Here is a 14,882-nt window from a genome sequence, read left to right as displayed (position 1 = left end):
CTGCATCTTTGTTGGTCATGTTTTGGGGCTCAGTCTCACCCCCAGGAAGCAGGGAGAAGTATTTTTTATCTTTAAGAGATTCATGAGTTACTCCGTTGGTGGAGTTGACTCCAGTGAGAATTGTGGAAAGTTTTGTTGTTTTTTAAAACCTTCTGTTTAGGTTTTTTGAAAGGTTTTCTAGAACCTTATGTGGTAAATCAAATATTAGCCTATGCAATCAGTATGTTTTGTTGTGATTCATAGACCCTATGATAAAGGAGTAATTCTGTTTTCTCCCACATTAAAAACTGCTTCAGCTGAAAGGTTGAGCTTACTGTGTTGCTTAGCCTTAATACCGTGCCAGTCTTGTGTCTCCTATTATGCATTCACTGTCTAGATTAGTTGTTTTGAGGTTTTTAAACAGGAACATAAAATGGGAGGAGTACAAAGTCATGCACTGAGCTGATCATGAAAGATGACAGTCATTTACCTTAGGGGTAAGCAATACACCTCAGTTTCACACTGCATTTTTGGTGAAACTGCTATTAGAATAGCAGTCAAATTACAAGCGAAAATGCAAGGCATTTTTTTTCGATGTTGTGAAAGTGAAAAGAAACTAAGACTTGAGGGAATAAGGTGTTTATTTTGAGCATACCATTTCAGTTGCTTTTAAATCTTTATTTTTTGACTAAGCTGTCTTAATGAAAGTCAAATTTGCTTTTCACCATTGAGCTGGATTACAACCAAATCTCCAGGCTGCCTCAGCATACATAACAAAAAAGAAATTTAAAAAAAAAACAACAGCAAAACCCAAACCACCTAAAGCATCTTATATTCTTAGTGGTTTTTTTTAAAAAGGAAGTGCATTTTTGTATTTGAGACGTTGAGATACTCAGGTATTCTCCATCAAAACATGTGGAAGAAAATACTGGAGGTACTCAAAACTGGACAATGCCATGAGCAAAGTGATCTGACTTGGAACTGGATATGACTTTGAACTTGATCTGACTTTGGGAGGGGATGGACTGTGTGACCCCCAGAGGCCCCTGCTAGTCTGAATTATTCTATGAGTAGATGATTCAGATGCAGGTTGGATAAGCATTTTAATTGTTGCTCATATAAAGCGGTCTATCAATTGACCTAATTCATAAGGCATCTCAGGGAACTGCAAATGCAGTATTGGTATGGGCTAAGCTAGAAGGAAATGTCCTGTTTGTTAATAATATTGTTAAATGTTGAGGCTACTGATGTAAAAATAAAGAAAATGCTATGAAAACGTGAGGGATTAAGTTCAGATTTAGCCCCAGTTCAGCGAAATATTCAGGGCATAAACATGTAGGTGACTGCTGTTTTGAGCAGAAGTAGCTCACAGGTTAGAAAGTTTTTTCTTGTCTGTTACCCTCAAGAAGGTGTTTCTTATTCTTGCATGATTAAGAATAATTGCACTATTTTGCAAATATAGTACAAATATAGTTTGCAAATAGTGCAAAATATATTGTACTATTAAATTTGCAACTGAGATTCCATGTGCTCACAGTAGGTATTTAGTCTTTTTTGTTTTGTTAAAGTAAAATGCTTACATTGTTTTTAAGCAAAGGTTCTAGTAGGTATTCGCCCTCCCCTTGGAAATCATATAAATGCATTATTACTTTTAAAAAATGGACTCCTAAGTCCATTTTATGCTCAGGAAGTTGCTAATAGACAAAACAAGAGACTTGCCTTCTAGTCTATTTTAAGAACATTACCACTTTACTGAAACCAGTAAAAAAACCCAACAGATTGTTCAAATCAAGCTACTGTGGATGGAGTAAAAAAAAATGTTTTGCTGCTTGTTGAAAAAAAAAGATCTTTTTCAAGCACAAGCTGCTTTTTTTTTTTTTATTGCATGGCTTTCCAGTGCCTTCAAAGCATCATAACTGACCCATATAAACAAAGAATCATAGAATCATTTCTGTTGGAGAAGATCAGGGATGGGATGGGATCATCGAGTCCAACCAAAGAGCCGTGAGAGAATTTTGTACCTCTCCTTGTTTTCCTGCTCTTTTGCTTGGTTTGTTATTTTGGAGGCCTATGATGTGTTAGTGAACTACTGAAGTATCTTCTGTTACCATTCCAAATTGCAACTACTCAATATATGCAGATGTATTTCAGTGTACTCCCTAGCACTGTGTACAGCCTCAGCATCCTACTTAACACCAGTCCAGTTGTTCTAAACTCTAAAAATTTGAATAACCATTTTCTAATCCATTTAATTCTGGTAGCAAAAGTGAACATTATTTTTGGACTGCACAACTTTTCCCTGGAACAAATGTTCTTGTTCTGATTTATTTTCCTGAATTTCTGAGGAGAACCTGGACTTTCCTGAAGGAGAACCATGGAGAAAGTATGGAAAATAGTCCATTTGTTCAAAATGCACTACAAAATGCAGTGCAGGACAAGGGGATTAAGACAGGATGGGGAACTGGCAACACTGTTTAGCAGGCAGCAATAAAGATGAAGTATTCCCATTTTCCAGAACACTGAATCTTAGCATGATAATGTCTATTTTATTTTCTGGAGAGACAAAAAAGGGCAATGGAAAAATATCCAAGCAACTCCAAATACCGCCCCCCCCCCCCCCCCCCAGATAGCAGGCTATTTGTGAGCAAAAATACATTTTTGGTAGTAGGTAGCTGTTGCATGGTAGCTGAAGGGAAAACTTTTATTTCACATTTCTGGGACGCAGTTAGAACATTCAGATATGTTGCTTTTACTTTCAGTACAACTGTCATCTCGCTTGGAAACTGCAGCAGCAAACCCTAAAAAGTTTACTGCCCCCTCAGTATAGTTCAACATACAGCAAAGATAAATTTGCCCAAACAGCTTGCAATTTTATTATTTAATTGACCCCCACTTAATATTTATTTCTATACATTGAGAAGCATTTGCTAGAGGAAAAGGGAAAAAGCTGGCAGAGCTCTGACCTCATAAGTGAAAAAGTTTTTTGGATTTCCTTTATACAAATGCAGAACTTCAAATAGTACAGGAGGCAGCAAACCTGCAGGGAGTGTTGGATTTCTTCATACAGGCTGCTCAGACAACTGGGTAACTTCAGCCAACAAGCCCTGAAGCCTTGACTATCCAATGAGAGACTATGAGGGAGGAAGAGAGGTAGGTGAGATGCCCCAGCTGGGAATGCCCACAGGGGTGACCTGGTGTCTTCCTAGTAGCACAGCATCTGCCTTGCACACACTGAATAGGCTTTTAGTCACCAGACTTTTAAAAAAATTGTAATAAAACCCAGAAATTTATGTAGTTTCAGAGAATTCCTAGTGAAATAGGTAGGAATTTTCCTGCTGAGACACTTGGAATAGGATTTTTCTCCACAAATGGGTTTACTGAATGAGTTTGAGTGCAGCGATTCCACACCCTGAAATGATTACCAATTTCCAGTATCCAAAGGTGGCTTCATGATGACGTCCAAAGCCCTGTTAATTTAGAGCAGAAATTCTGCTCTTTCACCCGAGAGGCATCAGTACGCATTTGCTTGCTGGTAACAGGCAGAAAAAAAAGTCAGTACCAGCTTGCAACAGGAGCCCCTCCTAGCATACCTGTACCCAGTTGTATCCAGTCAAACCACTTTTTAAGTACACTCGTGGGGCACAGACTGTGGGAAGCATGATCGTGCCTTTCTTTATTTGCTGGGCATTTAGACTGGGCAATGTCATGAGTTAATCAGTCTGTTGGTGCATGTGACAGCTGTGGTTTTATATTTGAGATTAAGAAAGTTACAGTATATTTGTATTTTTCTGAAGTAATGCTACTACTCACTGTAAAGGAAGCCTGTAAGATGGATATCAAAAATAACATTAATGAGCTACTAAAGCTAAAATTACAGGAACTTATGAAATTGGTTAAACATAAAAACCATTAAACTGTTTATTGAAGCTTCACAGATATAGTGCAGCTAATGAGCATTTCTGCTATTTAAATAAGCCCAAATTGAACACACATTACATGGATACATAATTAGTCATGGCAGTCAAACACACACAGAGACTTACTTTTAGAGCTTTATTTGAGGAATCTTTTCCATTTGATTTGTTTTGTTAATTAAAATATTTTTTCTGTATTCACTTATATTTTAATATTGTTTTTGCAAGTGCTATAATTTGCTGCTGCTTTTCCATTTGTGTTTGTTTGCTCTGTGAATATAGCAAATTTGGAATATATATTCAGAACTGTCCTTTTGTTTGGTGTTATTTGTGTTAGCATCACTTGATAGCATTAGAATAATTCAATTGTATGTTGCCTTTCATCCAGAAGGATCTTTTCAAATTATATATATCTCACCAGGATATGGAGGAGAAGGCAGTACAGCCACAGGATTGTACTTTGAATTTTTAAGAGAAAAGCTAAACTTTCAGGAGTATGAGGCTGCGGTCTTTTCTTTACATTGCCCCAAATCATGCACCAACAAAAGCATTAGGTGTCTAGTTTTCTTATTGTCAAACAGCAGTTCAGAGAATCGATAGTTGGGATCACCTTCTTTCAAGCTCAGATTTGGCTCTTCGACTCTCTCTCAGCCCCTGCAGGGACAGAGAAGGGACTTCCCTTTGTGAAGACCAAAATTCTCCCCTTCTTTCTGCAGGTGGTTTAGCAGGTGTTATCTTCAGCCTCACAGTTGCCCTGGGTACCAGATCCAAGTTGTGAGGATGTTAGGATCTCTTATATAAGATGCTTTTAAATCATGCCCTTATTTTTATTTAACCTAAATCTTGGATATTATAAAAAAGACCAAAGGAAATAGCTGCCAGATACTGTGTCAACCTTGCCACCTGGGAAATGTTCTTTCCCAATTTTAAAAATACTGATCAAGCAGACAAATCCCCCAGCCCTGAGGAGATGTTTCAGGTGAAGGTATGTTGGGCATTCTTTGCACTGAAAAAGCTATTGGTATAATTATGTCCAGACAGCTATTTTAGCAGAAAGCAATCTAAAGATAGATTTGAGAAATGTAATAGATCCAGGATAACAGAGGTAATACTCTATTTTTCCACAAGATGAGAAAAGTAGTCAGAACTTCCAGTTTTACATCATTTCTTCTGAAAAACTAACATCTCCAATAGCATGTTGCCCTTTAACACTTTTACTGTGGTTCAGTTGTGTCTCAGAGAAACAAAAGTCATCTATTAAAATACCCAATACCAAATCCCGCAGCACCAAGTTTTCCTCTGGGTTTTTTCCAAACATGTCTTTACAAGCCTGTATGTATTTAGCTTGTGAGAGCAGTCTAGACCACATGCTGAGATGCTACCACTGCATGCAGTAAGTTATCCTATATGTGACAAATATAAGATGATCAAAAGCTTTCTTGAAGTACAGACAGTCTGAGAAATAAAGAGAAAGTTAATGTATTGATTTATAAATATTACTGAAGCATTCTTAATAAAACTACTATCAGTCATTATCAGCCTTTTTTTTTTTTTTAAAAAAGAAAGAAACAAAAAAAACCCCTAAACCCAACCAAACAGACCAAACTGACTGAAAAATGTTTCCGTCTGAAGGTTGTGTTTGGTGTGATCTTACAGTAATTTAAATATTTTTAAAGGAAAACATTTCATAATTTTTTTTACTCTTTTACTATGCAAATATGATTTTTGCCAAGTTAAACCACAAGTATATGTGGGGTGGGAGTGACTGTGCAAGCAATAGGTCTGGAAGATTAAATACTCTTGGTATGAAAAACTGCTACCATGTTTGAGTTTGAGACAGTTTAAAACTGTCTTCTGTCATTTTGGCTTCTGAACCAGTTGTAAAAAAAAAATTACTTTGGATTTGAGTACTCTGGATATTTGTGTGTGCCAGGGGTGAGGAAGAGGGCATAGGTGGGACAAGTAGGTGACAATGTTTGTACCTTGCTTTCTATTTTATTATTTTGCTCTGGATTATACACAGCACCCACTTTAAAATACATTTCTAGTGTTTGATTTGGAGGTGAAGGGAGATACAGAGCCTGGGAAGAAAATTCCGTCACGTTGATGTGCAAGAAAGATGGGTTTGAAGCTTCCTGTAAACTCAGGTGTGCGCATGGGCAGTACTGTGACTTTGCCCTCAGATTGGAGAAATACTCTTGTCTTAAACTGGCAGGTTTCTCTTTTACATATATGACAGCACAACTACATCAGTTTAATTGACCTTGGCAATCCGCATCTGCTAGTAGTATGTCCCTGAGGGACATTGCAATTTTAAGCTGCCTTTTATTGCAGAATTTTCAGTTCCTGTAAACAAAACATATTAAAACCCTTCATTTTGGTATAAGTCATCAACATTTGCTCAAAATATTTATTGAAAAAGTGATTCTCTTAATGGAGCTAATTTGAAGTGTCTTTTTGATCATCATAAAATAATTAAAAAATGCATAATAAAAATCATATTAATATAGGGCATTATTTTTTCTGAGTCTTCAGAGCATTTATGAGTATTTAATGCCATTTGTATAATGCCATGCAGTATCATATTTTTTTTAATTATTTTCACATCTACATTATTTTTAAGGACAGTAATAGTTCATGTGCAGAATGCTTATGCATGTTGTTTACTAAAATGAAAAAAATTAAGACATCTTAATGCATTTTCTAAAAAAACACTCAGAAATTGCAGTGAAAAAGATACAAAAGAAAAATGCTTAGTCTTCATCCAAGCATTTCATTTTGATTGTGTTTTTATAGTTTTGTACTTAATATGCGTAACAAGTTTCAAAGTGAGCCTCACTTTCAGAATGTTCTGAGTTTAAATATTGAGTCAAGATGGTTTTGAATTTATTGAAACATATCTTTTTCAGAATTAAATTTCTTTAAAACCCAACACCCTTTTCAAGCCAAAGCTTTGATAGCATAACATTTCCTGGCGGGAAAATATGCCATCTAAAAATTTTCAGTCAGGTTTAATAATGACCTGTCAAAAAATAGCAGAGTATCATTTCTGTTGTGAGGGTTAATAAATTCTTGAGATCTAAATTAATTTCTAGAAATTACATCATAAACATTCTTTTTTCATTTTAAACCTCAAAAATCATATGCTGCATTTTAGGTTGCACAAGAGAGTGTATGGTAGTTTATTCAGGAGAAAACATGTTTGTATGGTAAATGCACTATAAAGCTATGGGTAGAGGGAAAGGGTGAATATTTATTTTTCCTTTGTTAATATTCCTCATTAATAGGATTTTCAGAAGTGCTGGACTGGGAGATGAATAATGCTGGTGAGAATGACTTTGTGAATCCCAGCTCCTGGGATAAGCAACGTGTTCTCAGGCAGTGACCAGAAGAAAATTAGCACCAATTATTTCTTGAGCCTGCAACGAGACCGTCACTTCTTGTGACACTTGTGTACATTTATCTTGTACGCAGGTCTGGCTTTGCAGGCACACAGGAATCTAGTTACTTTTCTGATACTACCAAGCTGCTGTTCTGTATAACACGATGTTGTTCTTTCCTCTGAGCCCTGTTTGTAATTACATACCTCCACTAGCTCAACAAAAACGTTCATGTATATAAAAGGACTTTCCTACGGTAAATTTATGTTTAAGTAAACTAGGACTCGGAACTGCTTTTCTAATTGTTATCAGTGTGTATTTGACAGGTTTTACCAACAATTTTATGTTTCTCCTATTAACATAGTTGTCTTTCACTTTGATTACAGTTAAAGAGGCCATGGCACCTATCAAGTTTAACAGATGGGGTCTTCCTGAAGTAGATCCGGAAACTATGCAAACAAGTGAACCCTGGGTTTTTGCAGGGGGTGACATTGGTGGTCTTGCGAACACTACGGTGGAATCAGTAAATGATGGAAAACAAGCTTCCTGGTACATGCACAGATACATACAGGTGATTTTTTGAAAAGTACTTTTCTCTTTCCCATTTCTATCTGTTTGTAGATACTTTTATTGAGATTATTAAAATAATTTCATTGTGTTTTAGATTAAAAATGCAAATTCTGATGAACTGATACTTAGATTATCTGGTGATTTGAACCTTATAGATTCGCTGAACTTGGATCATATACTTCGGTTTGGGTAGTTGAACCAATCCTTCTTATGTTATCTTAACACTAGAATCCAAGCAACGTTTTCTTGGCCCCAGCTCTGAATTTCGCTCAAGGGTTAGCAAGCCTTCCTGCACAATACGGAGTGCAAGTAGAAGTCCTAATTAGTTGGGAAAAAGAAGTGAGCTCATCAGTATTAAAAAGTAAAATCTGTCAATAGTGCATAAAGTAAAAAATTACTGCCAGTGTAGTTACTTGGGGAGTTTTTAGAGTACAAGCGTACTGGGAGTTCATAGAGCACTCAGATTACACACACCGGGACCAAAGTTTGCTCTGATGAGGCTGATAACCTGGACACAAGAATGCACAGGGGAAAATAATGCAAAGGATAATTTACCTGGAAAATATGAGTTTAAGGGGTACAGACCTGACAAACCTGGTAACTGCTTTTTCCTTTTCAGTGCTCTTTGTGTGTGACTGAGCACCTCTGCCCTAATTTTTCTAGTAAAAGAATGAGCACAAAGCCTAGAGGAACTGCAGAGGAACCTGCAGAGACAGGAGACACAGCCTGTGTGTGGAGAACCAGCTGACAAAGAGTGTGTTCATAGTGCAAGGAACTTTTCGGAAACATGATACATGATTCACTCTCCCACAAAAAGAGATTTGAACAACTGAAGTTGGGACTGTAACAGCTCGATGTCTTTCTCCCCCATCCATCTGCTCAAAGCCTCTCTGATTGCATGTTTGTGCAATTTCATGCTGTTGGGGTCTGATTTCACTTCCTAAAAATACTTCAACTGAAAGCTTGTTGTTAGTATCTGTGCATATTTTTTCTCACTTGTTCTAAAGCACTGTTTGTGTCCTGCCTTCTTAGATCCTAAGAAAATGCTGAGTGTGAAACATCTTTAATCCCTGACCTGCTTGCTTAATTTCTCAGTGCACAGTGAATTTGGGTGACTGTGATAGGGTATCTCCTCCTTTTTGTCTCCTTGCTCTTTAACCTCTAGAAATACATGCATCACTTAAAAACCCTCCTTTATCATGTTGCTTCCTCCTCAAAACTTGCTTTTTTTTCTCCCCACTCTGGAATGTATTGAATACTTTGGAAAAAATCTGAATAGTCATGGCTTGAGAATTAGAATTTTAAATTAAGCAGGCTTGTGATATTAGAGCATTTTCGTTACCCTTTGCAGGTTTCAAGGCAGCTTATTCGACCTTACAGTCTCACCAGGAAGCTAATGGGAAAGCCTTACAGCAATCTTCACAGGAAAGTTTCCAAATGTCAAGTGTCACCTTTCCAGCTGTTAGATGAATGGGTTGCCCAGGGGCATTTATTTGGATGTGCAGCCCTTGTAAAATCTGGTTGCTGTGGTGCAGAGTGCTGTAATTTGGCAATTTACTTCACCAGTGTTTGGGCCTGGTAGAAATTTTAGTGACTAGAGGAGAGTTTGTTTTTTAAAAAAGTTGTTTAGAAAGGATTGTGTTACCCTGATGTTTACAGGGGTAGGTGTGTATGTGTGCAAGCCTTTGTGCACATGTATGTGCATGCGCTAAATTCACAGCCTTGTATTCTGGGAACTTCCAGTATCAAATGAAAAAAATACCCTTACACACCACCTTATTTTCTCTCTACTGTGAGATTCTAAGGCAAGAAATATTCCTGTGATCTGAAAGTCTGAATCTGAGTACGCATTAAATTTTAAATAAATACATTGATACCATCTATCCGTTTGCATTTTAGTTACAGGAATAGGTAGCCATTTCCAAAATTGCCAACAATCTCAGCACCAGGATCTATAAATAATGCAGTCAGCCTTTAGCAAAATAAATTTATTCCATAGGGTTTCTCGACCAACCCAAGACCGTGTCAAACACTGAAACTCAAAACACCATCCTGACTTCTTGCAGAATGCACTGTTTGAACTGCACACTGCTTATATCCCAACCTACTCCAGGCAAAAGGCTAAGCAAACAGATGGGCCTGATATTTGCCCTGAAACTCCAATCGTTGCAAGCTCTGGCATGTGGTCAAGTGAAGCATGAGATCCAGACTCAAGGACTCTCCAGCAGAAATACCTTATGTTCAAAACTGGGAGTTATTTACAGAAGCTTCTTGGCTGCTCTTATGCTGGAAACGTTCCATCATTAGTTGCCTAAATATCTCCTGCTTCTTAACATATTCCTCCCACTATATGAAGCATAGGTTCATCTCAGAAATTATTGCCTGCAGCTGTGTCAGGTTAGTTTCTATAAACATGACCAGTCAAAGCCTAACTAGGGATAGTTGTAGTAGAACCTGTTAGAAAATACAGTCAGTCTTCCTAGAACCACTCTTAGAGTTATTAGAGATTCAAACAGAATCAGCCTAATTCATGCAACTGTCTACTATTCACAACATTTTTCAGGATTCAACCTTTTTTGTTATTCTATGAATGATGTAAAAATTTCTGTAAAATAATCTCAATTTAGTTTAGGGATTGCAATGGCCTTCACTTTTGTCCAACAGTGGATTTCTGATCTTGTGCAGAAGCAATATAGGCTGCTGTTCTCTTCTGTACCTCAGTTACCACAAATTTCTTTTTCATCATTGTATGGGATTTAATAATATAATAGCTATAGTTGGGGTTATTCACAATTATCCAGGACTAACTTCTAATTTTCTATGCCTGCCTTGAGAGCAAAGACAGCTCTTGCATCGCGGTTCTTCCAGTATTTTCTTCTTGGGCCACTGCGCCAACCTTGATGCTTCACTCCTGCTCTATTCACACTTACCTGCGAAGCATTTTCCTGTATGTGGCAGTCAAGCTGCCATCTTCTTCTCACTAAAATACGTCTTAAAAACTGACTTTTCTTCTCTTGTTCACAATAAGCTTTCTTTTATTTAAATCTATATTTTCTTTACTGTAATCTTCCCAATGTGGACAGTTTCTTTTATATTTTTCCTAGACTGAAATGTACATGATACATTTAAAAATAAAGGGCTGGATCCCAACTTTGTAGGGTAGGGTAGATGGTTGACTCGATGATCCCAAGGGTCTTTTCCAACCTAGATGATTCTACTCTATGATTCTATTCTATTCTATGATATAAATTGCACTTTGCTAAGATACTATTCGATATGAATTTTGAGCACATCACTGTGTTATTTTGAACCAGTATTGTATATTTGCGATTTCTTTCTTTATCTGTGCTGTCAAAAAATATACGAGCTTTGTATCTGAAGAATATAGTTGTTGATTCTTTTATGAAGGTTGACCATTCTCATATATTCCTCAAGCATGCATGAGTGTACATTATTTCATAATCAATAGCAGAGATGGGTGGTTCCCACGAAGCTTGTCTTTGAAGCCATTAGTTATGTTGTCTGCTTCTTTCAGGATAACCAAAGGAAAAATTGAATGTCTCTTTGTTTAGACAGAACAACATATGAAACACTAGCATGGAGAGGAGTAACAAAGCACCATTTGCAAAAAGGTTGACTAAATGCAAGTGCAGGAAACCTGGTATTTTAGTTGCTTACAACTGAGTAAACAATATGTTCCAGTCTGTTCCAGAAACAGAAAGCCAGAAAGGAATTTAAAAAATCTCTGTTCAACTGGACAGAGCCCTGAGAAACCTGCTCTAGTTGACCCTGCTTTGAGCAAGGCTGTTGGACTAGATGGTCCCCAGGCATCCCTTCTACAGCCGTTATGAGGTTGTATGAAATAACATAAACATATTTAACAAAGTTTAAACATATGTAATAAAGTTTAGTAATGGATAATCAGAGAGAGGATAGAAGAAGCACATGCAAAGGAGAACCGGTACGTTTTAAGATCGGACTTAAAAATAGAGAAAGCAGGAGTCAGATGAAAGTATTCAGGAAAACTCTTCCAGGCAGTAGGATTTGTAGAGAAGGCTCTCTGTGAAAAATAACAGTAATGCAACTACTCACTTTCACAGTCTATCTTTGTTAAAGGCCCGAAAATGGAGTTAGACCATATCACTGTGGTTAAGAATTTTCTCCATCTAAAGAAAATGAATGTCACAAATTGTATCAGGTCTAAAGCTGAGTTCCTGTCTCTCATCCCTGTGCTACAGACGGGGCTGCTTTTGCCTCTGGGCATATCCTGGTTAGAGTAAGGTAGGGCCACTGCAAGGAACAGGCTGGGGATTTTTCACCACCCTGTTCCAGTATCCAAAAAATTGCCATGACTGGAACAATGAGTACCTGCAATATTGTTAGCTCAGCTGGTTGGCATCAAATTAGAGGACTTTGTCCTCTATTTTTAAAAATCAAGGGAAGAGTTATTATAAATAAACCCTTGCCTGCAGGCTTTCTTTTCCTATTTGTTTGTGCAATGTCAGGGAAATCCTTCATTATAAAGATGATTTTGTTTTCAGGAAGCTATAAAACATTTTAGTTTGCCAAAAGTTTTGCTTTGTAGAAAACAACACATCAGGGCTTAGTAAATTTATTTCTTTTATAAGCATTGTGCTGAAAGGAACAACCAGGAAAAAATAAATAGAGCAAAAAGGGAAGTGATAGGAAGGAGGGAGATAAATCTGTGAGGATGTATAGCCACCGGCTACTGAACCTTCAGCTGCATCCTGCCCCTGTGTGTTTTTAAGACTTGGTTTATTCCATTGATACCTTATTTTCTCCTCCTCCTGCCACCTTCCCCTGGGTCATCTCATCATTAACAAACCATTAGGCACTTCTTCCAGGGCTTGAGTGTGTCTGGGTGGAATTGTTTGTGGTTTTGCTCTTGGTGAGGGGAGATTGGCAGGAAGGATAGACCTGTTTGCATATGGTTTGGAAAGTTGCTTATGACCGGCTTGCTTGATGGCATGCAGGAGGCAAGACCTATTTTTGCATGGATGTATTCAAACACCTGGTTCAGAAGTCTTTCACTGCTCTAGTGGATTTTATCTTTTCTGTCTTCTACAGGATTTATTTTCTGTATTATCACAGAAAGCTCATTTTGGGTCTCTAGTTAAGAATAACTCCAAGCAATGCTTATTTTAGGTGAGAGCAACTCACCTAGATATTAAATTGTCCTGTTTAGGAAAAGAAAAAGTACAATTTAACATAAGGTGCATATTAAGCACTTAATCTGTTTGTCTGTCTATAGCAATCAATATTACAGTTAAACAAGCAATGAATAGTTCTTGAGTGATCCACAGACTGAAATATATTCTCAGAGAACATTTGAACAATTCTGGATAGCAAATGACTTACCACATAAGTGCTTTAAAAATGTAAAATTAGATAGATTACTCACATGTGCGCATAGAGTGAAATTGGCCAAAAACCTTTCTCTTTTTTTTTTTTTGTCTTTTTTTTTTTTTTTTCTGTCATTCTTACAGAATCAGTATCAAAGAGTTTAGGGTAAGGGTATATCAATGTTGGTTTCAGCAGATTTCCCTGCTTCCAAATATGTAGGAGAGAAAAAGTGCTAACATTTAAAAAAAGCTTTAATTTCAGTTGTGTGATCTAGGAAGTTCTGTTTTGGCATTGCAAACAGCATTTTGCAGTTGAAATTTAGTTTCAACTTACGTCAAGAAAGACCAAAAAAAGTTAAAAGGATTAAATCAAACCCAAATTAATCAAAAGACAATGCTTCTTTTTTCTTCTTTTTCTTTTCTTTTTCTTTGATTTGTCGTTTAACAAAAAGTTTTTGAGATGTAGATGCTGGGCTGTTTGGTCTTCTAAGAACTCTGATTCCACTGATGTAGGAAACCAGCCCTGTGGAGTATGACATGCAGGAAGCAGTGAGCACTCAGGAGGGAGGAAAGGAAGGATGTCTGGCTTTTTATAAAGTGTGGCTGCATTAGCTGCTAGCTGGAGAGGTTGTGATGCTGAAGGGAGTTTGGTCCCATGTGTTTGGGATCTTTAAAAGGTAGCTTTTCTCAAAATGTCCACCATCAAGGATGCATTCAGGTTTGCATCATTCAGGCTAGGGCAATTCCACTATTTTCAGTGCTTTAATACCGTCAGAAAATTTGGGCCCAAAACATATCCTCTGTGTCCAAGGAATCGAAGATCTGGGGTCACAATCTGAGACATGAATTCAGGCAGTCCCAAAACAGACGTGAACGCTCAGGTTTTGAAACAAAAGGCGCTAAAACAAACAAAACCCTCCTAATCCCGTCCATGCCTATTAGTTTTCACAGGTTAAAGTGGGGTAAATGAGTTCCTTAAAAAAAACCCTGAACAACAACAACCTAAAAGGCAGCAATTTGGCAATGGCTGAGGTTTTTACTCTGTTAACAGGAAATCTTCCCACACCTCCAGGAGTGGTTCTTTTTGTCCTGCTGAAGAATTCTTTGTTTTATGGACAGAAGAAACCGCTGTGATCTTATCCTGGGACTTACTAGGAACACAGACTGTGTAGGCCTTCTCTCTGTTAGAAATTCTTGCTTTATTTCTTTGTGATTTTATTAAGTCAACCATCTGAGTGAGCAAAGATTTTAATTCTACCTACCACAGCCTGATTAGGATGCCATTCAGCATCCATACATGGGAAAATATTTTCTCTGTACAATTTTTACAATATTAGATGCAAGATTTCCATTGAAAGCTTTTCACTGACTCTCCAGAGGAAAAGCTGTCTTGAAAATGAAAACAAAGTGACTGTGGTGTCAAAGCCATAATGTGTATGTTCTTCTTTGATCCCAAATCAGAGTCTAATTTTTTGTCATCCTTAAGGTGTTCATTTTAATACAGTTAAATATTAAAACAATAATAGTTTTGCATATATTGATATGTATCCCATTGCATAGGCTGGATAAAATCTTTAAAAAGGGGGAAAAAAGGTGCAGGAGTTCAAAATATATTGAGTTAGGGCTGAGTGATTCTGCACAAGGATGCATGCCCTCATTTTTCACAACTCCCTACA

At 37.3% G+C, this 14,882-nt stretch overlaps 1 protein-coding gene across 1 annotated transcript in view; it reads left to right on the top strand.

Moving 5' to 3' along the window:
• The window catches only part of DPYD (dihydropyrimidine dehydrogenase), a 369,255-nt gene that overhangs the window by 170,927 nt on the left and 183,446 nt on the right, over positions 1–14,882 (top strand). Inside the window, exon 12 of the mRNA XM_014939498.1 lies at positions 7,660–7,844. Within this exon, the coding sequence (XP_014794984.1) occupies positions 7,660–7,844 (185 nt within the window). The remainder of the gene's footprint in view (positions 1–7,659; positions 7,845–14,882) is intronic.

The sequence above is a fragment of the Calidris pugnax genome, unplaced genomic scaffold (genome assembly GCF_001431845.1).
Source record: "Calidris pugnax isolate Ruff unplaced genomic scaffold, ASM143184v1 scaffold18, whole genome shotgun sequence".
Taxonomy (NCBI): domain Eukaryota; kingdom Metazoa; phylum Chordata; class Aves; order Charadriiformes; family Scolopacidae; genus Calidris; species Calidris pugnax.
The sequence above is the reverse complement of the archived record's forward strand: the minus strand, read 5'-3'. Positions and strand labels throughout refer to the sequence as shown.